The sequence below is a fragment of the Dendronephthya gigantea genome, unplaced genomic scaffold, assembly GCF_004324835.1.
Source record: "Dendronephthya gigantea isolate DGI-Jeju-01 unplaced genomic scaffold, DenGig_1.0 000033F, whole genome shotgun sequence".
In the NCBI taxonomy this organism is placed as follows: Eukaryota; Metazoa; Cnidaria; class Anthozoa; order Malacalcyonacea; family Nephtheidae; genus Dendronephthya; species Dendronephthya gigantea.
In genome coordinates, this window is record NW_021163043.1 from 453,919 (window position 1) to 479,398 (window position 25,480).

At 37.3% G+C, this 25,480-nt stretch overlaps 1 protein-coding gene across 6 annotated transcripts; it reads right to left on the reverse strand.

The window, feature by feature from the left end:
* Nucleotides 1-1,456: 1,456 nt before the first annotated feature.
* On the reverse strand, nt 1,457-24,912 carry LOC114525144 (vinexin-like). 6 transcript variants are annotated; one of them, XM_028546365.1, is made up of 20 exons: nt 24,722-24,912; nt 22,387-22,538; nt 17,403-17,677; nt 16,764-16,892; nt 16,293-16,371; nt 15,636-15,677; nt 15,339-15,391; nt 14,389-14,477; nt 14,031-14,094; nt 13,573-13,834; nt 11,678-11,799; nt 5,207-5,481; nt 4,554-4,700; nt 4,113-4,225; nt 3,866-3,980; nt 3,519-3,611; nt 3,320-3,415; nt 2,878-2,908; nt 2,441-2,570; nt 1,457-1,836 (listed from the first exon to the last, which is right to left on the reverse strand). In XM_028546365.1, exons 1-20 carry the CDS (start codon nt 24,821-24,823, stop codon nt 1,668-1,670), a joined length of 2,538 nt encoding a protein of 845 aa, XP_028402166.1. In that variant the 5' UTR covers nt 24,824-24,912; the 3' UTR covers nt 1,457-1,667. The 6 variants fall into 6 exon arrangements, with proteins under 6 accessions (XP_028402166.1, XP_028402163.1, XP_028402162.1 ...); XM_028546362.1 differs by having other exon boundaries at nt 11,684-11,799; nt 15,177-15,391; XM_028546361.1 differs by having other exon boundaries at nt 15,177-15,391.
* Between the last annotated feature and the right edge of the window lie 568 nt (nt 24,913-25,480).

Genomic DNA, 25,480 nt, shown 5'->3' on the forward strand with positions numbered 1-25,480 from the left:
AATTATTTTTACACAAAATTCGGATGAAAAACATCGCTTATACATGCATGATTATGCGAATATAATTACACTACAAGCTAGAAAATATTTCAACATTGTCTCCTGTAGCTTTTTAGAAGTTCTAGGATATTATAACTTGAGAAATGAACCACTACAGCAAAACATTTTGCATTGACAAAAATCAACAGTGCCTAGCTAATCCCACCTTTCCCCTATAGGTTTCTATAGGTCCCTTAAATCCCCGTTAATATGGTCACGGGGTATTCCTTATAGAGAATCCAAAATGTGATTAAAAGTCAACGTGGATGACAAACACTGATCTTTAAAATACTGGATCGCGCATCCTTTTGAGGCGAAGGTAATTTTGAAGTCAGAATATTCCGAGGTAAAGTTTGAAACCTGCTCGATTATTTACAAAAAATGTATATTTTGTGATTTGAAAAATAAAGCTATCAACATCTCATTTTAAAATGTAAAATTGCTCATAGCAGATGCATAATCCAGTAGTTCTCGGGTCAGTGGTAATTAGCCAATTCCCAAAGTCCTGGGTCAAGTCCAGCCAGTGAACTCAAATAAGACTGGAACGCTCACTCTGTCGGAAGTTTGAAGCCAAGATGGCGGACAGCCATGAAGCCTTTCTTGTAGGTATGATCCAGGCCTCCACGCAGAAATTTCGCAGGTAAAATGGCAACAATTATGATTTTTCCTTTGAAATTTCCGCGCCAGAGGCCTGGATCATACCTACAAGAAAGGCTTCATGATCCGCCATCTTGGCTTCACTTATTAATGAGGGAAAGTCAGAGAGTGAGCGTTCCAGTCCTATTTGAGCAAATAACATATTTGGAGGTACAAGAAAATATGTCAAAACTCATTTGAATAAAATGTTTAGTGAAAATTGGATATTTCACTTTTCAGCCACCCCTGATCTTTCAAACATTTGACGCTGATATGTTTTTTTTTCTTCCAAACAAACCCACAAGGCACTCTGACCTGTTGTTTTTTTTGGAAAAGGCTTATATTTTAGTTCCTTCATTCCTATCAAAAGTGTCGACAATCCGCTATACTAAAGATGGCGGCATGTCGATTTGAAAATATTTTTTGCGAATTAAAATAAGTCAAGGAAACAATTTTAAAATGTTTCTGATGTCACATCAATTTAGCGAAGACTGACGTCTTTCTAACCAGGTTTATTACTTTTCTGTCATCGTATTTTTATCAATACAGGCGCAATTCTTTGCAAGCAGAAAGATGCAGAAAGTAAACGTCGTATTTTTAATACAAAACTACACCTCGAAGACACAAAGGTTCTTAAAAAGTAGCCAATCTTCACTTAATCGATGTGAAATATCAGAAATCTTACCATTACCATCGTACCCGACTTTAATTCGAAAGTAATTCTGATTAAAAAATCGCCATCTTTCAAATTATCGCGAACAGTCGACCACCATTTCTGCTATTGTTTGTCCACATGTTTTCCCATCCATCAAGAAAGTCTAGTCGGTTTCTTCCAAAGATATCATACCTTTCCGTATCTTCACAGCTATGTCGGCTAATTAGTTTCAAACGAATAACGTGTTTCGTATTTTGCTACCTCACCTTTCAACTTTTGCGCGCGTTTCTTTAAAGCATTTTCTTTGTGTGTTCTTTTCATATCTTGAGACTGTTCATTATAATAGTTTCACGTAATTTCCCGGGAATGTTCCGAACTCGCCGGTTCTTTCCGAAATCCCTACGAACCAACCGTCATCGCATTTCTCGACAACTTTTACGATATCCCCTTCTTGTAACTCCAGTTCGTCCTCGTTCTGAGGGGCATATGTGAACACGACTGTGAATCTGAAATACCCAGAGATGAGGGGGTCAGTGTGGTTCATGAGGGTAACCCAGTGAAGTAGGGGGTAATCTGATAGTATGTGTGAATTCTACTCAGGAAATGCAATATAAGAATTTCATGAATAAAATTTGTAATTAGAAGCTATATCTATGCACTTTGCTGTTGCCATACCGCACACAGCATACAGTAAAAACCAGTAAGGATCATCTCATATTGATCCAGTGTTACAACAGGAGGAAACCTAAACTAAACTAACTTTATTTATACTGGATAGCTCTATCAGTTCTAAACTGTTCTTCCTAGAGGTCCAGTAAGGATCATCTCTTATTGATCCAGTGTTACTACAGGAGGAAACCTAAACTAAACTAACTTTATTTATACTGGATAGCTCTATCAGTTCTAAACTGTTCTCTCTAGAGGTCTATTAAGCATCATCTCTTATTCATCCAGTGTTACTACGGGAGGAAATGTTAACTAAATTAACTCCATTTATACTGGATAGCGCTATCAGTAAGTGTCATCTCTTATTGATCCAATACTAGTGTCAAACTGGAAGCAATTTTCGTGACTGAGGAGAAATCAGACAACTGTCATATTTGCTCTTACTTTTCACCATCAAGGCTGTTAATATCAGGTTCCAGGGAGATTGGTTCTGGGAATCCGTCCACAGCGCTCTCAACTTCAGGAAGACCATTTTGTTTCGCTATAACCTCTTCTTGAACTCGTTTTGGAGAACCTGAAAATAAATTGCCGTATATTGGGATACATTGCCGCATATTGGGATACATTACCGTATATTGGGATACATTGCCGTATAATCACCCAATGCCTGTTACGGTAAAGGTCCATTCACATGATCTCATTTTGTCAGATCCAATTCACTTCTGATGGATCCTTTATAATCCGTTGACATGCAATGTATTTGGACTGCAAATCAACTAAAGGCCATGCGGGACTACTTTATCAATAACATGCAACATTCCATACGTCAGAAGTAAATTGGATCGTGTAACAAATCCTGACAGAGTCCACAAAAAACACACCTTCTTGACTATTTTCAGGTTCTTTGAGTACCTAAAATAAGACATAAAAATTAGAAACGGATTAGAAACAGTATGCCAAAAATTAGAAACAGTAGCTAGGCCAATCGTGAACTGATGAGAACAGTTGGCCAATCAGGAATGCAAACAGTTGGCTAATCAAGAATGAGAACAGTTGGTCAATAAGGAATGAGAACTGTTGGCCAATCAGGAATGCGAACAGTTGACTAATCAGGAATGAGTACAGTAGGCCAATAAGGAATGAGAACTGTTGGGCAATAAGGAATGCGAACAGTTAGCCAATCAGGAATGAGAACTGTAAGCTAATCAAGAATGCTGACGGTTGGCTAATTAGCATTGCGAGCAGTTGGCCAAAAAGGAACGCGATTTTTCTTCTACAACTTACGTCGCAGGGCAGTCCTTCTCACAAAGGTTTTATATATACCTCAATATATGAGACGGGGAATATTCCAATTTTCTCATCTTTCACCCCTTCGAACCAATTGTTGTCGATCTGTCTTATGATTCCAACAATATCACCCTTTAAAGAAGTCGTTTTAAAGTATGAAAGGCTGTCCTACATCTCGAGGTAAGGAACACATGTATTACGTGCGTTGTGCTCACTGGCATTTGATTCAACAAACCTTTTGCAGATTCAGTTCTCTTGGAGATTCTGCTTTGAAATTATATTTCACCTTTCCTTCGCCTTCTAATTGGTTGGCGCTTTCCTCTATGATCTAAAATATGGACATAGCTAGTCTGAGATTTCGAGTTATAATAGAACTACCCAGTGTAAATAAAGTTAGTTTAGTTCGGGTTTCCTCCTGTAGTAACACTGGATCAATAAGAGATGATCCTCACTGGACCTCTAGGAAGAACAGTTTAGAACTGATAGAGCTATCTAGTATAAATAAAGTTAGTTTAGTTTAGGTTTCCTTCTGTAGTAACACTGAATTTCGGAAGAGTGATTTAGAATGATCCAAAGACTTACCTCAACATAAGATATTGGGTAAAGTCCAATCTGTCCTTGAGCTTCTCCTTCGCACCAGTTGGTATCAATAGGTCGATAGAATAACACGATGTCACCTTTCCTGAAACCAATTTCTCTGTAAAGAGTCAAAAAGAGCTAATATCAGAGCACGGCACTTGAGTGTGGGAATAATAATGACGTCAGTGATGGCTGTGAGATTCGTCGGCAATTCCTTAAGTCGCTCACATGGGTGAACCAAAATTCTTACTTGGATGACTGAGGACTAAAGTTATACAATGCTCTGGCGTGTTTCGGATTCTTCTTCGCCTCCATTTCTTCTTTTTTCATTCGTTCAGCCTCGCGTCTTCTCTGTTCAGCTTCCTGGCAAAACAGAATTTTGGTGGACGTTGAAGCAATTGAACGACCGCACCTGGATTCCGGAAGATTGAAAGCGGAGCCTCCCAAATTGCAACGATATACAACGGGATGAGGGGGGTGGTGAAGAACAGAAAGGAGGGGGGAAATCGGTGTCCAATAAAAGTAAGTCAGGGGTGACAGACAAAGGAGAGAAAAATGGGTCAGTTTTTATGGGGAAGGGGTCACCTATAATTTTTTTTCCAACCGACAGAATTTCCATGGCGCTATTCTCACACACAAACATTCCACTCACCCACCAACATCTTCTAAAGATAACCAAAAATTCGTTTACCTCTTTAGCTTTCTCTTCCTCGCGTAATTTTCTTTCCAGATCTTCCTTCGCTCGTCTCTCATCTTCGCGTATCTTCTCCTCCTCTTCTTCAAACTGTTTGATATAATCCACGGGCTCGTACGATGCCCTTCTTTCCGGATGTGGACTCTGCAAGAGAATGTGATGCATTAAGACCAGCCAAATTGCGATTTCACACCGGAAAGCAATTATTTAAAGCTTCAGTTTGATACAGAGCCAACGTTGGGGTCAAGTACGCCAGACAAAAAATCAAAAAAATATTTTGGCTTCCGGCAAAAATGCAGGCATGTTTATCACCAGTGATTGTTCCAGTTGTATTAGAGGTCATCGGTACCTAACCATATTAAACCAGTGAACTCAAATAAGACTGGAACGCTCACTCTCTGACTTTCCCTCATTAATGAGTGAAGCCAAGATGGCGGATCATGAAGCCTTTCTTGTAGGTATGATCCAGGCCTCTGGCGCGGAAATTTCAAAGAAAAATCATAATTGCCACCATTATACCTACGAAATTTTCGCACCGGAGGCCTGTATCATACCTACAAGAAAGGCTTCAGTGTCCGCCATCTTGGCTTCAAACTCCCCACGGAATGAGCGTTTCGGTCTTATTTAAGATCACTGTATTAAACACTTACAAACTGTCTTTTCTTCATGTGATCCTCGTAAAAATTGCTCGCGGACGGCTTTTCCGGTTCCTTTTGTACCGGTGGCCCGGCTCTGCGCGTGGTCATTGTCTCGCGGTTCGTGGGGTTCGTCACGTTCGCTTTTTGCTGATAGTTATGTGTATGCATTCGCTTCGGAGGCTCGCGGTGCACGACGGGACCCGAGGCGGGTCTTGTACCCAGGGAATAACTTCGTACCACTGGATACTCCGGTCCGATATCGCCGGGAGGACGAGTCGAGCCTGGAGCTAAGAGAAAAAAATTGTAAGACAAAATTGTCGTCAAAAAATGGCCGACTGTAGGAAAGCAACACAGTAACGATATACAATCAATTGTGATTATTTAAGTTGCATTAAAGTTTCCTTTTGTATAAAAGATAACCGGATTAAGTGGTGTTGTTGAAGTATATTCTATTAATTGTTATCGATATCAGTGGTGCCATATTTTGACGCCGATTTTAGCTACGAATTTGGCGCGATTTTCTTCTTTCAATTGATGGAAACGAGCGGAAAGTTACGAATGTTCTGAATAAAAAGTGGCCCGATTTAAACATCCGTAACTTATCAACTTTTTCACATCTTTCAGAGAGAGAAAATCACATATAAACTCGCAAGTGAATAAACAGGGCTTTGTACGGTTGAGAAACTAAGTAATCAACGGCGGGATATAGCCGTAATCGAACTTTTGGCACATCAACAATTCACAAAAACGCTGATGCCACATTTAATATTACACCGAACTACACAATAGAGGTTATAAACGAAATCAGCATGTCTATTTTCCCGTATAGACCACGCAACAATGTTAAAGAATTATGTCTTAACAATGAAACGTATAATAATAATATATGATAAGCGCCTAATCACTTTGTGTGTCCTGAGTGTCGACATATTTGCAAAGCGAAAGGCGAAGTTCAAATTCTGTCACTTCCCCCAATCGTGTACACTACTTTACGGGGAAATCTTTGCTTATTTATACAAGTACACATTTACCGGTTTTAAAACCATACACTACTAAGGGATTTAGGTCTAAAATCCCGGTGCAATTCACAATTAATTCATGCGTTTTGAATGCCATCGACTGCACGTCTAAAACGCAACCGAATACCATATCAGATTATACTTGCAATGTATTTGACCCAAACATGACGCTAGCCTACCGACTACCGATGGAATTTCACAGCAAATTCAGCGATAGCACAGCACAAATTTGACAACAGATTGAGGATATTTAGCAGAACAATGCATTGTATATTGTTAAATAATGCTACACAATCGCTACATTGCAACAGGCAACGAACTCGTCCCAAATACTGCTACATACCGACTTTTACGTAAACATTGAAATCCATTTTCGTTACGATATAAGGTACTGCCAACCGCCCAACTTTTGAGATATTATTCGGAGTTAAACATGGTATGCCTTCGACGTTATAGGCAAGCCAGCACAGCAGAATAGCAGGAAAATATGTTAAACAGTCGAATGGCTGGCAAGATATCGGATAATGACCTTAGGACTCACGCTGTTACAAACTAATTAAAGGCGAGGTCTTGCAGTACGGAGGTATTTAAACCACGCACTCCTGGCGACAGACAAATGGTTTTCGTAAAGTCTCGTTTACACTTGCGATTTTTGCTGCGATTTAATGTGTGATTTTCTCCTTTCGATAGATGTGAACGAGTAATTAGTTACGAATGTTCTGAATATAAGAGCTCTTATTTGAACTTCAGTAACTAATTCACTCGTTCACATCTATCAAACGAAGAAAATCGCACATGAAATCGCAGCAAAAATTGCAAGTGTAAACGGGCCTTAAAACCGACGATATAGTAAGCTTGTACATTTCTGGGCACAAAATACCGCCGAAAAACTTTTTAAAACGTGATCTTTTTTAACTCAAAAACCGCAACGGCAATATTTTGTTGGATGACAGAGCTTTACAGAACACGCCTATATCAGGGTATTATAGATAATGGCGTCCATCAATGTATATACGCTTAAGTTTAGAACAGATATTTTAAAACTTTTACAGTTTATCCGTTTGCGAACTTTTCTCAATAAATAAGCAACTTCTCTGCGGTTTGGTTGCGAGGTATTGCGTTCCAACTCTGTAACTAAAATAGTTCCAACATAGTTCTAACTTCTAACATGGTTCCAACTCTGTACCTAAGATTAAATTTTAGCTGTCACTACAGCAAGCTAATCATCTACGTTCAAGTCAAAAGCTTGATAGGTCTGATTAAAATCATCATATCGGGCAAGAAGACTTGCGTACAGGAATTGATGGCAGCCATTATTTATCGCATGCACGCGCTGTGAAATTTGATAAATATAGCCCCATATTGACATTACGACGTCACGCCGCGCCGAAACACGAAACTTGTGCGCGGGGTCAATACCCCTATAGGAACGTTTACCCGGTAGACAATATATCCGGGGGTAATCCCACATCCTCGACCTTTAACGTAGCAACGCGAATTTCGTTTGTATATTTACATATTTTGGTACGAACTACTTCAAAATTTCGATTATCTAACGAGATAAAAACAGGTATTTCAAATTACACTCTTAGCGACTTCATCGACTCGAATTATACCCTTAAACACAGCATTTATGATGTTAAATTAGCCCAGAAAGCATCAAGTGAGCTCTTATCAAATCTCAAGCGAATATCATTAAAATTTACAAATGAAACATACCTCAATGATACGATTAATATCTTGCAACTTTTTGTGGCAATGAACACACAAATTCGTCAAACTAATCGGCCGTTCAAGAGCGACTCGTAATCGCAAAGCCGGATTCAAAAGAATTACATACACTCTTTCTAACTTCCCTTCGTCTCGACGACTTTACTATAAAAGTACATCACTTTATGCATGCAAATTTTCCGCGGTCAAAAAAGGTTTTGTTTGTTAAAGGCAGAGTCGGAAACGACTCGTCAATAAAGGAGAAAGGGTGCTCAATATTATGACATTATACATAATACAGTCCTCGAGGATATGTTAGTGAATATATATGCACGAATTCGGGGGATTAATTATACTTAGACCTCGGTGCGAAATAACGCTTTGACGCAGGGAGTCTCTGGGTGATAACAGCATGCGTTAGTGAATGAGGTTTTTAGGTCGTGAAGTTGTCAGCACGGGCATTAAAGCACCAAAGGCCCAAAGCCTAGCTGTCTTCTTGGAAGATTAATGCAAAATTGTGTTGAGAATTATATATTGTGTAGACCTATTGCGTAAAGTGTAAAAATAGGAGCCTATCGCTTTCAATCTGTAATTCTAAAAGGAAAAACTACAATACGAAAAGAAATAGAAAAGGGATAGACTATCATCTGCTCTACAGCTATGTTGTTTTTTTAATGTTGTTTGCAACGAGCTCATTTGCAAAGAGACATGATATGATAATTCGACTGCGTTGGTCTGTAAAATAAATAAATTAAAATCCATTTTTAAGCGACTTAGATCGAAAACTGCAACAGTTGCACAGAATAGATTGGTCGTTTTAAAGCGAATGAAATTATTTTGCAAGCGAATGGTATCACAATAGCTTGATTTTACTTGCGAAATGAACTCCAATAACCTACAAACTATGTCGTGGTGTAAGGTTCCTCCTGGCTGATCAAAGAATTACTAAATAAACAGACAAAATATCGTATCGCATTGACTTACGCTTGTAGATAATCTTCAGTTAATTCCTTGATTGTATAAACTAGCCGCCAAAGTTTATAGTGGTGCTTTGGTGTTGTATGGAGAAAAAGTTGTATGCATGTTGCTGTAATTTGATATTATATAACTCGGGCTGACACTCTACCTAGAACTCTGTTTACGGCACTCTGGTATGCGCTTACATCATGATAAATTATCTGAATTAAACTTTTATTCATACCAACTTACATTGTCGTGGGTATCGTGTCGTGGAAAGTGGAAATTGTACTTTTAGCGTCGACGTATATATGACACGTTGGTGAATGTGCACTATATTTATATGCTGACAAATGCGACCAATATATGCTGGTAGATATGACCAATATATTATAAGAGAATATAGACTTGACCTACAATATATGCTGGTAGATATGACTAATATATTATAAGAGATTATAGACTTAACCTACAATATATGCTGGTGGATATGACCAATATACTATATGAGATTATAGACTTGACCTACAATATATGCTGGTAGATATGACTAATATATTATAAAAGATTATAGACTTGACCTACAATATATGCTGGTAGATATGACTAATATATTATAAGAGATTATAGACTTGACTTACAATATATGCTGGTAGATATGACTAATATATTATATGAGATTATAGACTTGACCTACAATATATGCTGGTAGATATGACTAATATATTATAAGAGATTATAGACTTGACCTACAATATATGCTGGTAGATATGACTAATATATTATAAGAGATTATAGACTTGACTTACAATATATGCTGGTAAATATGAAACCACTGATTCTGATGGAGGTGACCACTGTATTATGGTAAATATATATATACCAGCGTATGCCGGTCACATTGACCATCGTATATAAATATGACCAAGAAGGTATATGACCAGAAAGACCAATCGGTTATAAACTCTGGTTAACGTTACCATGCATAAATGCTGATAAATATGAACTATATATAATACTGGTACGTGATCAATATTTGCTGGTATAAGTGCATGTGTAACTATATCGCTGCATGGAAATATAAACTATATGCTGATACAGTATATGCTAGTAAAGTGAACTATATATGCCGATTAATGTGACCAATATGCTGGTAAATATCAATTAGATATATTTTTTCTGCTATAAATGTGAGCGGGTATATGCTGGTAGGTATGAGCAATATGGCTCATTAGCTGGTATACACGCAACCTATATACTCTGCATGGTATAAGGTATAGCTACACTGCATGGTGATGACTTTGTGCAGGTAATCTGAACTAAGGCCCAGTTTACATGGAGCGCGTTATCCCCGCTAGGCGAGGTAAAAAGCCTATCACATGCATCAAAGGCTTAACCTGATTAGTCTTTCATTATATATACAGTTTTCACCTTGCCTATAGCCGGGATCACTTGCTTCAATTTTTACATGTACAGACAAGTCATCCGTCTAACTGAAGATCCAGATTGCTAGGAACATGCAGTATGTTTTATACTGAGAATGGTTCTGTGAACATGATTAGAAAAATCCTGTCAACACAACTCACCATTTTAAATTTCAACCCCTAGCTGACAGCCTGACAGACAGACTCGCGAACCTCGATTTGGACTGCATGCAAAGCCTTTGCGGAAATGAGATATAGACATGAGTCACATCTGTGTGACAACAAACTCTGGCATGAGGAAAAACAAATTCTTTGTTGTGATAAGCTTGCTTTTAAAATGCCTGGAATTTGGCTTTCTTTAATACGATGATGACAGTTGAAAGCGATGCTCGGGGTCATGTTTGAATCAAAGATTTTAAAATATGATGGATCATGTTGTTATTACAGACTATCAGTTAATCCTGGGAACCACGTTTTTAAAATCAGAACGCCGTTGAAGAGTGTATTCAGTGGCGTAGCCAGCCTGACAATTTTGTCGCTATGTAAATTTCGAGTTATGATAATTGTTCATGTCTTTAGAAACTTATTGTAAACTTATTGTTTTCACAGTCAATGAACACCGAAATATTAAATATTAGCATAGCGGAACAAATCGTCGGGCTGGCTGCGCTACTGAGATATTAGCTTGCTGAGTTTAGCGGGCCACTTAATAAGTTTCAAACTCGCCATATTATAAACATAGTTGAAACTTGAAAAGTCGACAAAATGGTTATTTTTGCGAATTTATATCTGTTATGATAGCAATGTTAAAATGTTTGATATATATATACGTCACATCAATTAAGCGAGGCTTGGCTATGACGAACTTTTGACGAAGGTTTACCGTTAAAAATTTTTGATTTGCATGCTTTCTGCAAAAGAGGATGTTGATGTTGAAATGTCAATATCTTTCTGCTTGCAAAGATATATGACTTTGAATTTGTTGAAAGACTGATTAGGCTAATGTGAAGTCGGTGAAGAGCAAAATGATTTAAAAGGGAAGACCTCGTTAAATTAATAGGATCATGTAACATAACAAACATTATAAAACTGTTTTTCCAACGGATTTAAATTCGACAAATACGAATATTCTTAGAGTTTTTTAAAGTTGTCCGGTCTCAATTTCTCACGAAAAGAGTGCTTGAAATTGTTAATCCTGCCGAAATATCACACTTTTCCCAGGGCAGCAATGTAGTAAAGACCAGCGAATATATAGATGCAGGTGTCCCTCAAGGGGGAACTGTTATAAAAATGACTTATATAGCTAAAATACACATTGTTTATGTGACATTTAACAACACTGACAGAAGCTATATACGAATGATTCAACTAACCTTGTCCTTGGTAATTTCTTGGTTGTTTTTGATCATCAGTGATCTCTTTTTCAGACACTTCTTTGCCTTTTTGAAATTCTTTATACCAAGATGGCACGTTGTTTCGGGTGGTGGGCTTCTCCCTATAACAACGAAACAAATATCAACACGTTTGAAACTGAGGCTACTTGAAACTGAGACGGCAATGTTCATTTCATAAACCAAATGGCCAAATCACTTCGAGCTGTTGATTAATCTCTGTTTTTCCTTCGTCGACCGGCGCTCCGGGCAAACAAAGATACAAAATTCGAACTTGAAGTTGTTGAAAAGTAATTTGAATGAATAGTCAAATTCCTTATTTGACTTTCCCTTATCTCATGAATAAGGCATGAAATATACTTGTACACTACAAGCATTTTATACACACTTAGTCTATTAGCACTTTAAAAAAAACACACAGAAAATAACGTCAGTCTAGCCTATATAGCTATTGTATACTGTTCCTGAATGCCGAGACAAAAACTTACGCACAGCCGGTTTGAAATGTACATTCGAATTTGGTATACATCATGAATTTCGTGTGTTTAAAATGATTTAGGGGCTTCAACAGTGGACAGGAACGATAAAAGCGGATAAAACTGACAAAATCCTAACAATTTGAACACTTATGCATCAATACGAGCTCTTAAGCATTATAAACATTTAGTGTTATCTTGAATACACAATGTACCACTTAACACAGTTTAAACTTACGAGAAATACAATGTAGATAACATCACAAAATGTAAACAGCTTTTCCTTCCTTAAGCACCCAAAATAAACGTAAAATTGAGATCAATTCTGGGCTGTTTCACTTCCAGTCCTTTCGGGATATCGAGCGAGGAGTATTACCGTCTTGTGAAAACTAACAAGCGGTTTTTCAAACGTATATTTCAACACCATAACAGGTTGGGTTAATCCTTTCTAGACAATTTGTGGGCGTTATTGGTTAATGCGGAAAATATCATAGATGCCGTGCCGTTAGCCCGTGTGAACCAGGAAATAAGGGCTTTTTAGCTAAACTTTGAGCCAAAATACTTTATATATTCATTATGTCACCGACTGCTTTAAGTGCAAGAGAACGGGGCATTTTGATTAGTTCCCGAGAGGTCAGTAACCTCAGCCCGGACCGCTCAGTTTTGGCGGGAAAAACTGTAATGAAAATATTTGTGAATTTTCATATACTTTGTTGAAATTGTTATACAGAAAAAGATGTTTTGAGTGATCGCAACTTTACTACGTTTATTTTGGGTACTTAAGGAAAGGAAAGCGGTTTACATTTTGTGTTATAATATTTAAGAAATAGAAAACATTTTCCGCGTTTCTATACAATTATAGAAACACGCGTGGGAGTTTGGGAGAACGAGAAATAATCAGTGGGAAAACGAGAACTATAAGTCTATAAATGTTATATTATACAACGATTTATTCAATCGAATTATAATATTTGTATAAAATCTTTTTATTGAGTTATATTATAAAAGAAATAGAAAACATTTTTTCCTGTGTTTCTATATATACAGATACAGAAACAGTTTGAGAGAACGAGAAATAGGTAATCAATAAATTGTATTTCACGAAAGTTTAATTGTGCTAAGTGCATTGTCTTTTCAAGATAACACGAAATGTTTATATTATAATCAAGTAAGAACTGCTCGAATTGTTATGATTTTGCCAAAAAATCAATATAACTCGAATTTAAATTTCAAAAGGAACGTTGAAGGAATGTTCAAGGTAATATTCCATTTTAGAAGCGATTTGAAGGTCTGTTTTGTCTTGTAATAAAGAGATTACAATGATGAAGATTGTGGAAATTGTAGGATAAGGCATGTCACGTTCTGTTTTTATGCTGGAAATCTATGACAAAGATTCGTTACCTCATTTTGACACCTTCGGTTGATGACGGAAACGAAGACATTGAATGTCTGTACGAATTATTGGTTTCAATGCTCGCCTCAGGACGAGAGAATCGGCCGGAGTTTGTTGGATCCGCTTGGGTTTCCTGCACCTTGGTCGCGCGGAGTCCAGCTTCCTGGGCCGGGGTAGCACGCTCACGATAGCTTTTGAAGAGACCGCGGGCGTCATTTTTGGGAGGCGGGGAAACATCGCCCGCGAGCAACGAGGACAGGCCAGTGGAATCTATATGACAAAATATTGAGCATTCGTTATATAACATCTTCTAATGTAGTTATTTACTTGTGACTGGGATGAGTTGTTTATCTCTACAAAACACAGTACAGTGGTAGGAGTCTTCCAGTTTCCGCAATTTACTTCCCGAAATATTCGCCTTGTATAGTCGTATGCAAGTTCGTCACTAGCGTTAGTCAATACTCACTTCCGGCCCCAGTGTGCATTTCTTTAAACAGTTCTTTATACCAACCACTTCCGGCTTGAATACGCTGTTAAAAACATGCAAAAGTCCCAGTCATTTATGAGAAAACTATTTCCCCCCGCTTAAAATGTGATGCATCCGTAGCGGGCCTTTCAGAAAAATTTTGTGGTTAAGGGCGAAGATAAAAAGAAGTAAGGGCCTTCTCCCGTTCAACCCTCCCCCCCCCCTCACTTCTTTTGCACTTTCACAATTCGGAGGTCTCCCTATTTAAAGGCTGGAATACGGGACATAATATATATTATACGGGGAATAATTCCCCTCTCCTTCCCTCTGAGGGGCCCTACTCTGGTAGAGTACTTACCGGACGTTCTGTTGTATCCGCTAATTTGGATTCGTCGTCTCGTAAAACCGAGCCGTGATATGAATATCTCCTGTATGGTTGCTCGGCCGCTAGATGAGGTAAACGATCGTTAGCAACTTCCATATGGCATATGGCTTTTACCATTATGGCTACAGTGACGTGTGGCAGATGTGAAATAATCTATAGAGGTCTATCTTGTACGCCAGTGCGGTATGCAAATCACTCTTCGCTGATCGCAGAGATATAGTGACACTCTTTCACATCCGTCAACTGTCGCGATAGAGACAAGCACTGACCAAATGGAAACTGGACAATATTAGTTCAGCGAACAGTAGGAATGAGTGTCAGAATGATTGAAATTTAGAAAGATACATCAACCTTTGAGTTAACACCCCCAGAGGTGGCGCTAGACACCCAACTGAGGAGGGGGCAAGTATTCTTCTTGTGCTTAATTCATTTCATGTAAAACCAATTGTTGTTACGGTGTAACAAAACTTTCCAGACAAACACGCTCATATTTGCATTGGAAACGCGAATAACACGATGTGTCTGCACGAGAACTGCTCCATCATCATGAATTTTACGCAACACGATAACGAAGACTGACAGCACGAAAACGAACATCAGCAGCACGAATGTTAATCAACACGAAAACGAACATCGACAGCACGTTTTAAGGCAACACGAAAACGAACATCAACAGCACGAATTTTAGGCCACACGAAAACGAATACCTACAGCACGAATATCAGCGACACGGATACGGAATACGGACAAAACAAGATCACCTTTTTTCTTCCTTTCATCATCAACATAATGATATTTGTGCCAATTATCCGCGCTAGCATCAGGTAGCGGCATAGGCACACCTTCGCGCCGTTTCACCATGTGCGTGATCGCCGGCCGCGAGTGGGAGTCTGGGCTATAGTTAGCAGAGTTGTTATGGTTACCTGATTCGTCATCATCCGGGATATTTTCGTTGGCCGTAGAACCAGACGTCAACCTGGCAACGAATCACAAAAGACGTTGAATTGTGGATCTTGTTTGGAGATAAAGACTTCTTATTGACCGCGAAACTATCATTACTATTAATACTTTCCCCGACTTCGAAACATTCAGACTCTTGGGAAAACAAAACTCACTATTTCCTTATTATATATGGTTTAAAAATTCATTCAGACAATAAATTAAAAAAATAAAGCCCATTTCCTTTAAAATCATAAAAATAAAAATGTCCTAGTACTAACAAGTCATTATCTGTGGAATCTGCATTTTCTTCATCATTATTTCTGTAAAATATCATTTGAAGAAATCAATTCCATGTGTTTTGATAAATAAGCTACGAACAAGCGGTTAGTATAAGCATGTTAGTAAACGAATGTTAATAAATAAAAGCCACGGTGACGCTCTAGGTAGTCCAGATACATTTGCGTCCAGTTTTATACTCTGTGATGGTATATTAAAATTAGTATGCGTGTGTTACAGACCGCAATATGAAACTGGACGTACAGACTCCTGGGTTTCCAGTGTAAGAGTCGATAGGAATATACGACAAAATGAATCAACTTAATATTGGAGAATAAATCGGGTAACTACATGAATGTATTGACTTGTCAGTAAAAAAATAAAAATGGTCAAGGAATAAAAAAGAAATCGAAGATAATATGAACTCAGTGTAACTACTGATCTATATATACTACGACTGGATAACGAACGCATCTAATTATCAACTACTGATCTATATAAACTACGACTGGATAACGAACGCATCCAATTATGTTTGAGAAATCTTAATTTTAACAGTTTTCGTCCCAAAATAGTATTGAAGGAAGAATGTTACAGTGTTGGCAGAATAAAAATGTCGACGATTTTTTTTGTGCTGGTTTGATTGTCACTCCCCTTACCTTCTGGCTCCACGACCCACGGGCGAGGGTTTGTCTGTGAAACCGTGAATGGTCGTGGGTGACTTGACGCGTGGTGTTTCTATGTGAAATAAATCAAGTATTAAAATCTTGTAACGACTATAATTGTGTTTTGATATTGGTTGTTATACAAGGTGTTTCAAAAAAAAACGCAACCACTTAAATATGCAAGAACATTAATACAGCTCTAAAACGCAATAGATAAGCACCTCTGGGAATTGAAAATGGTTCTTAATCCTTTATTTAAAATGCCAAAAGTCATTTTAGCTGAACTATGTTGCAAACCCGAACAATATTAATATTCTTGCATATTTAAGTGGTTGCGTTTTTTTTGAGACACACTGTATATTGATGTTGTGTATTGGTTGTTATATATTTGAATGTATATAAGCTTGCTTCAGATAATATCAACAGTTTATGAACAAACGTGATGAATGTAATTCCATTCTGTACCTGTGTTTGAATATTGCATTGAAACAGGCTCGTTCATAGAGATCAGTCTGATTGGTTGAGGTGTCCGAACCGCATCTGATATCAAATCTGGCGACCAATCCTCATTTGATGGCGACATCACTCCATAACCTACAATAGAAATTAATTGAGGACAATTGAATCAAAAGGTCGGTTGAATCCAGAGTTTATAAGAGGAAACCTAAACTAAACTAACTTTATTTATACTGGATAGCTCTATCAGTTCTAAGCTGTTCTTCCTAGAGGTCCAGTAAGCATCATCTCTTATTGATCCAGTGTTACTACAGGAGGAAACCTAAACTAAACTAACTTTATTCATACTGGATAGCTCTATCAGTTCTGAACTGTTCTTCCTAGAGGTCCAGTAAGCATCATCTCTTATTGATCCAGTGTTACTACAGGAGGAAACCTAAACTAAACTAACTTTATTTATACTGGATAGCTCTATCAGTTCTAAATTGTTCTTCCTAGAGGTTCAGTAAGGATAATCTCTTTATATATACTGCATAGCTGTATCAGTAAACTGTCCTTCCTAGAGAGGCATGGATAATCTGAGGACTATGAAGAAACGCATGGTATTCAAGTGCGGTTAATGAAGTGAAGAAACACGTCAGTTCTCACCTCTTGTCAGTAAATCATCATCTTCTTCAGTATATTTCGATGAGACTCCTGACGAAGACCTGGTATCCAGGGAGTCAGGCCTCTCGTTTCTCTGTTTCAACTCAGCCTCGACACCAGGGTTGTTCTTACTTTGCTTGGATCTTGGAAGGGTTGCATAGCCCTCGACACTCTTGTATTCGTTGACGTTGTTATTATTCGAGACATCTCCATTGGTTATTTTAGTGCCACGCGGTAACGATTTGTACGAGTAAGCCTCGTTGGCATCGAATGGCCGCCTGTAAATTTAAGAAGTAATGATATAAGTTGATATTGACAAACACTGAATAAAACATTGCAAAGCAGTAAGTATTAGACTAGTCAGGCTAGTATTAGTAGCAACAGTCAACTGTCAACACTCAGTCAGACTAGCAGAACTGCAATAATCAATTGACATTGAGGAAGGTTGAAAGTAAAACACTGAATAAAACATTGCAAAGCAGTAAGTACTAGACTAGTCAGGCTAGTATTAGTAGCAACAGTCAACACTCAGTCAGACTAGCAGAACTGCAATGATCAACTGACATTGAGGAAGTTTGAAAGAGAGACACTCCATGCATGAATAAAACATTGCAAAGCAGTAAGTACTAGACTAGTCAGGCTGGTATTAATGGCAACAGTTAGCACTCCGGCGATCAGGCTAGCAGTGCTTTCCAATCTAACCCAGACAAAAATATGCACGTTGCCATCATGTTTTGGAAAATGTCCAGTTGATTTCCGAGGGAAAACTCAAGATCCTGCCCGGAAATTAAAGTCAAATAAAAAGAGTTAAAACATTAAGCAGAATTTCTTGCGGTTATAAGATTCTACATCAACTTTCAAAGATAACCTTTAGCGAGTTTAGGGCAACTGCATTAGATGAACCTAATTTAATTAAGGGAGCGTCTGGCAGCGTCTTCAAAACAACTTTTCATGAAATGTGGTATAACAACTGCTTAAAATAAACAAGAAGACGTCTCTACGTTTCTGCCTATGACGAGCCTTCGTCAGGATCAGAGAGTTTGAGTTTTTTAGTCACGGCCCACAGGTCGAAACTTCTAAACGTTTTTGTCTATTTCAAGGCCGTTTTTATGCCAATTCGACGAGAATTAAATGAGGCAATTTCGAAGAATCAGAACAAGATAAAAAACCACAAACTCCACAAATCATATCGATACCCGGATGATATATTGTTTACCTTCCTGTTTGAATTAGGTGTAAACGATATTTAAGTGTCGACAGGGATTCACAACGGCAGATGGCCAGGAATACACGTTCGAGAGCGCTCGGCTCACGAAGGTCGCTTTTCATGTTTAGCCTATTAGTCAAAGTATACTAAATTTTGATCGAGGCAAATATAACTAGAATAATAATAGTCAAATCCAACATCACATTAAAAAGGGCATCTTAGAATAACTTAAAATGCAATGTTTCCTCGTAAAAGGTTGTGAAATGTTTAAGGCATTGTCCTGAAAAGTTCGTAAACTTTGATGCATTCATATATGTATTACCTGCGCAAAAATAACTATTTTTGAGCTGATATTTATCTTTTCCGTGCACAATACAAATATATACGAAAGTTGCCAACTTTGCATGACTATATTATTCGCGTTTAACAACATTTCGAAACCGAATTTTGCAGTTTTACTCATTTCGATGATGCTCTTTTGGTGTTAGATCTCAATCTTCGTGCGTATATAGAAATCAAAGTTCATTCCACTGTTGGAATAATTCATTTCTTGAAACCGTTTTCAACAAAAGCATCACTACGCGAGCAAAATATGATGGTAGATTATAATCTATTCACAGTTCTAGATTAAGTTTAAAAGGTATTTTACGCTTCCCAGTGATTAGCCAAACAACAGATGACCACGGCATTGAACTAAAACACCAGTTTAATTAAATTGCGCTCACAGACACAATTTCTCGTAAACCTTTTATCAAAAGCGCCACACACACACCCCAGCGATATACGAGAGTCGTGCATTGACCAGGAAGGAAGCTTGCATTGTAAACAAAATTTTAGCCGAGAAAATCGTGATTAAACACAGGTTTGGTAAACAAAAAGGTTATATTTCGTGACCCAAATATATTTCTCTATAAAAACGTGTAAATTTATCGAACCTGTTAACGCTGACGACAACTTGTGATGTGAAAACTTGTTGTTTAGACATCCCACGGTATAGATATTTGTACAATCAATTTGTTATGACTGTCTGTACTGCGCACAGGGTAGAAGTTTCGAGTTATGCCATGCACTCGAACGCCCGACATAAACACGCCAATTGGTGATATACGATATTCGAGTGTTATGTTACAATCAGATAAATAACAGTAGCTGTCAAAACCATGCAGACTCTATCTGCGACTTTCTATATTTGCGTGGTCTGATTTGGAAGAAAAAGACCTAATATACTTAAGGATATGTTAAAATACACGCTGGAAATGCAATTCTGGAAGAAAAGGCCTACAGTTTGAAGAAAACAGAGTGCCCGAGTTGTAACACAGTATTTAAACGTAAATTTTTTAAACGTTTTACTCAGCAAATATGGGATAATATGCATAGCCCTAAGGTCACACAGATATCATATTCCCTTTTAAATGTTTTGTAATTCAATTGAAATGACTTGACTAGCTTAATCCGCTAAAAGATGTCATGGTGTGTTCACATTTTACCAAAATGCATGCAGTCAAAAATTGTTGAAAAAGGGATTGGTATTTTGTATAACCATCCGCCATCTTTGTTCTTAAGCGTGGAGTGTAATATATTCCAAGGATAGGAGTATGGAAAAGTCTGATATAGTTTGATATTGAGTAGGTATAAACAATATTTCACTCAAACTCTCGTTAATCTGTCAAGCTAAGAATTTTTCACAAGTTTATAAGGAAAATTTCCAATGAAATTCAGAAACTTCGTTTTGTCACATTTTGTCACAGACTCAAATTTGAGTTGCATGAAATTATATCAGTTTGCCTTGCTTGCCTACTCCTCTTGGTGGATGTGATTGTTTCGGTTTGCTCAATAGAGTATCCCTATTGGCTTATACCTCATGAGAAGTGCAATCGACGTTGACCTTGTGTAAAATCACATACGTCGTAAGGACGATAAGATCTACGTCAAAATTCAATACTATACAGTGACATTTAATCTCTCCCACAATTTATCAACAGCGAAGTAGCCAAAACACTTGACGCACATTAAGCTCAGAAAATTCACCACGAGGGATAAAGAATGTTGTGTATGTATAAATAGGAGCCGCACAGCACTGCTGACAAGTATTCAGTTTCAGAATGGTGGAACATACAATATATTTCAGAGTTTCAGCGTAAAACCTACCACTACAGAACTTAATAGTCTGGAAATTTTTCAACCTTTAACTGAGTTTTAATTTCTTTTTTAAAGTGCGTAAAAAGAGTGTAAAAGACGAATAATTTTATTACGTCTTTTCCAAATTGGGCAATATAGTCATAGAATCGGTGATATATTTTGATAAAGCTCATGCTGTCAATAAAATGATATTATGCATACGTCAGTCACTTCAGTCGCTTTTATGCTATGCCTATGAACTAGTTGTGCGTACATGTTTATCTTTTTAGTTTTTAAGCTTCAATTCAAATTTTCTAGTTTTCTGTATAAAAATTGCTATTGTAAACCGAAACTTATAACTTTTAAACAATTTTTAATATATATTTTTTCAATATATATGACAATATGTTCACAACCGATTAATGCCGCATAGATTTTAACTGATAAAGGCGGGAAAAAAGGCGGGAACTAATATACTATGTTTGCCATTTGCAAAATGGCTTCCCCGCGGTTAGTTTTTAAAGTGAAGTTTAGACGATATAGAAACCAAATGTACCGAAGAAAAACAGATAGAAAACCCAACAGAAAGTGATTTACGATAACAGACCTTCAAAAGGTTTTTTCACGACAATTTAAAGTAAGAATTCAAACAGTATTTCTTTGTTTTGTTTGAACGTTTTTCACTGAGATATTGAATTCGATGTATTGTTTTCTTGTCACTATGACAAGTCCTTACAATAAACTTAACCATTACAGCACGATTTCCGAATCAAACAAACACATCTTGAGCATAACAAGAGTACAATATACGAACTGTTATTCAAAACAAGAAAACATCATTTTGCCTACAGATTTAAATTCTTAATAAGCCCATTAATCCTATTAAAGTCCTATTAAACCTACATCTTGTCTTAACCATCGGAATATTTATCAAATTGGAAGCCTTTTGATTTTCTGATATGGGTGCTTACGGATTTCGTTTAAGTCTCAAGTAACAACTCTTCATTATAAAATATGTACAAGCTAGTATACTAGTAGTCCCATGGTATTAGAAAAATGCTGAATATCTATCAATCATTGTAGGCCAGCTTATGAGATAATGTTTCACACCTTGTATACGAGGTGTGAAAAGATCTCAAAAAAGGATGTTAATTGGAATGGAAGTACCTAAATCCTTGGTCATAAACAGATACCATAAACCGCTGGGCAATTCGGTCTTCTGTAACCGGAAGACACCAAAAGGCAACCATGTACCCAGGGCTATCATGCAAATGACTGCAGAAACTTTATGATGACAGAAACTTTCAGCAAGTGTTGGAGAAGCTGGGAGATGGTATGTAAGAGATTAAATGTCACTTTGCAGGTAAATCCTTTAATCATTTCTTGAGCTCTCTGGACTTGCATGCCTATTTGGTCCAGTTAGAAGTCATAGAAAATATGTTTCACATGGTTCAGCCAAAAAATTCTCAAGAAATTTGATTAATTGGTCTTGCTCACAATGATTCTTGAATGGAAGAATGTCCAATTTTTTTGAGTAATTTTAATTTTCGCAAAAGCTAGTGCATGCATCAGCAATTTCTCCACATGAGAGGAAAATTTATATGCACTTGCTCAGATATTAACAATTTATACACAATTAGAAAAATGAAGTTTGGGTGTTACCTTTCCAAGGTCAGGATAAGATCTTTACCAGATTTCTTTACACAGTTCAATGCATTGCTGTGCGTCATATCCTCGCAGGGTTCATTGTTAATACGGATCAGTATATCTCCAACAATTATCCCATTTTTTGCAGCCTTACTGCCTGCTGTTACCTACATGAAGTATAAGACATTTCCACAATTAAAAACAGTTATGAACGGGATAAATTATAAGTACCATATGTTTATCACTGTGAATAAATTTCAATGTCATTGTTGCAACATCCAACTGTTTTTCATACACCAGCTGGCCCAATGCTTTCAGATACTGGCCCAATGCTTTCAGATATATGAGATTATGTCAATATATTCACAGGAAGGCCCTTAGTGAACAATTTGCCATATGTTTCTCAAAGTTGATAAGAACATATTTGCATTATTTGACATCAAATTACACATGTATACCACACTAGCACACAGGCATCTTTGACCCCTGTGAAAAAATTCAATTGAAAAGTCCTCTGTTTTTTTCATGTTTGACATATACTTGATAAATGTGACACTCTAGCTTAAACTTCAGGAAGATCATGTCAAACTGCCAAAACCATCCATCATAAATTGAGATCCATCCATGCAGTCACAAGACTATTCAACAAATGTGGAACAATCCAGATGGTTTTCCCATATTCTATAAAAGTTGACTGCAGACAAGCATCTGATTGCATGTTGAATTCAAATCAACCAATCAAATGTCAACAGCTTATTTTCACAATAAGTGGAGCTTTTTTACATAAACTGCACCAATATGCGATTCTATGTAGTATGTTACATCCTTCAAAAAGCACCATATTGTTTAATTCATATTGGCAACAATTGAATCAAAAAATTTTTGCTTACAAAATGTTCACATCTCGGAGATCCATACATTAATCCATGTTTACTACACTTAGAAATTTTGTGCCCTATAAACAATGGGTCAAGAGGTTTAACTGTGGGGTAAAGAATGACATATGCTGACATATTAAGCGAAAATATTCCCAGGGGAACCTCGAAACAATTTTCCAGTAAATAGTTACATGTAGTTTCTTCTCGGCCAATTAAATTTACGAACAATGTAGCAATTCAACATCATTGCTACTTTTTTGAATTTTAGAATAATTCGATTTCACGTCGACTTTCAATACTTCCATATTATTATTTCGAAAAATCTCAAAAATCTGCCTTTTTATCGGCTAAATAATACCCCCTATTTGTGAATTCAACATTACACTACCCCGCAAACAACGATTTCCCCCCCAAAGACCACAACAAGCGCAAATATTTGACGGTAATCCAGTGTTTATAAAGGAATATTTTCGCAATAAGTAGTTTGCTTCAAACAAACTTTTGATTGGCGAATGCGCTTGTAAGACGCGATATTTTTATAGAATTAGACACAAAAATATCGTGAAATGACAGGAAATTATCTTTATTAATCTTGTTGACATCGTATGCCATTGACGAATTGCAAATACGAATACTTTAAACTATCTCAAATGTTTACTAATGTCATTTTGCGGTTAGTTTATAAATGGCCATAAAGAATTTAACAGGAACTCTAGTTTCGAGCGATTGCCAAGTTTTTACAGGATATTTATATCGCTAAACATTTCTGTCGATCAGGAAATTTGTTATGAATCGCATTGGCCTATATTGATAGTTTCATACTCGTAAATTCCAAGCAATTATGTGTAAGTGTGTTACTCGACATTAATATTCAAGCTATTTAGGCAAGCGCTGTATAATTATTGTCAAATTTGATCGAATAAACCGCAAGACCTTAAATTCGTTCAACTTTAAACACTCTGAGTAGAACTTACCCTAAAACGTATCGATTCACCGCAATTTTATTGAAGGAAATAGATGTTTGTTTGGTTTAAAACCACATTCCAAATCGCTTTGGTATTTACAAATTTATGTGAATATAGGGGCTTATCAAATCTTTAAACCTTGGTTTCGGACCCTTTAAATCAGAGAAAAGTAGGCAATAGTTTAAAAAGTTCTACATAAAATGGCCCAAGGTTCAAGTCTCTCTTGAAAAAATTGCCGGTGTGACGAAGACGTGAAATGCATATACAAAAATAGTTAGTAAAGTACATATATATAAATTGTCGTCTAGACGGCGTTTAAAAATGCCTTTCAAAAGGTCTCATATTACAAGATAGCAGTTAGATCACGCGAGCAGCATCGTAAAAGAACAGGGAAGATTTGAAATGAATCAGCGTGTGTTCTTTGGAACGTTTAGGCAAAGTAAATTCACACCAAACATGGCGCTTGGTGGTGACAAGCACTTTACCCCGAACTATAAACATACTCACTTTCGCGATTAAAAGAGGAGCCCTGAATTCCTTTCCCCCTTGCAAACGAAATCCCCAAGGAGAGCCACCGTGTAGCGAAACCTCGAAGGTCTCTGAAGCCATGTTCTCTTGTAATTTGAGCTTTTTCCAGGTAAAAAATTTCACAACTTTTTGTATACAATGCTTCGGTTAGTTACGTTGGCGGAATGCTTCAACAGCGTCCTCAGATGCATTCTCAAAATTCTACGGCGCGAACCCGAAAGCTCCTTAATTTTCCGAAGATTTCCTAAGAGCAAGGTACGTATTAAAGATGACCGCATTTTCCAAGTAATTTAGAATTCCTTATTACAAGGATAAGTACTTAATTGCTTCACCTCTCAAATAACACGGAATTCCAGGCGAGAAGGATTAGCCAATCAGAAAGCCCGGAAATTCGCCCGCGTCATTGAAAAATGCCGAAAAGGAATCCATAAACCAATATTTTAGCAATATTTTGAATTCATTCAGGAAGCAATTCAGTCCATTTAAGGAAAGGGGTTGGTTTTAAATATAGCGTTTGCGCCCTCTTGGAGACAATTTTCTCGTAATCAAATATGAAGTACATGACATGACCATTATCCTTCTTTAATACGTCAATTGAAATACGCATGCGTAAACGTGCGTCCTTCCGGCCCTTGAAAATAAACAAATAAAGTGCATCGCAACTTCCTAGCACGTCGGAAATGAACTAAAGTGTCTGGTATGAAAAAGATGCATTATTTGACGACGAATGGAGGGGTG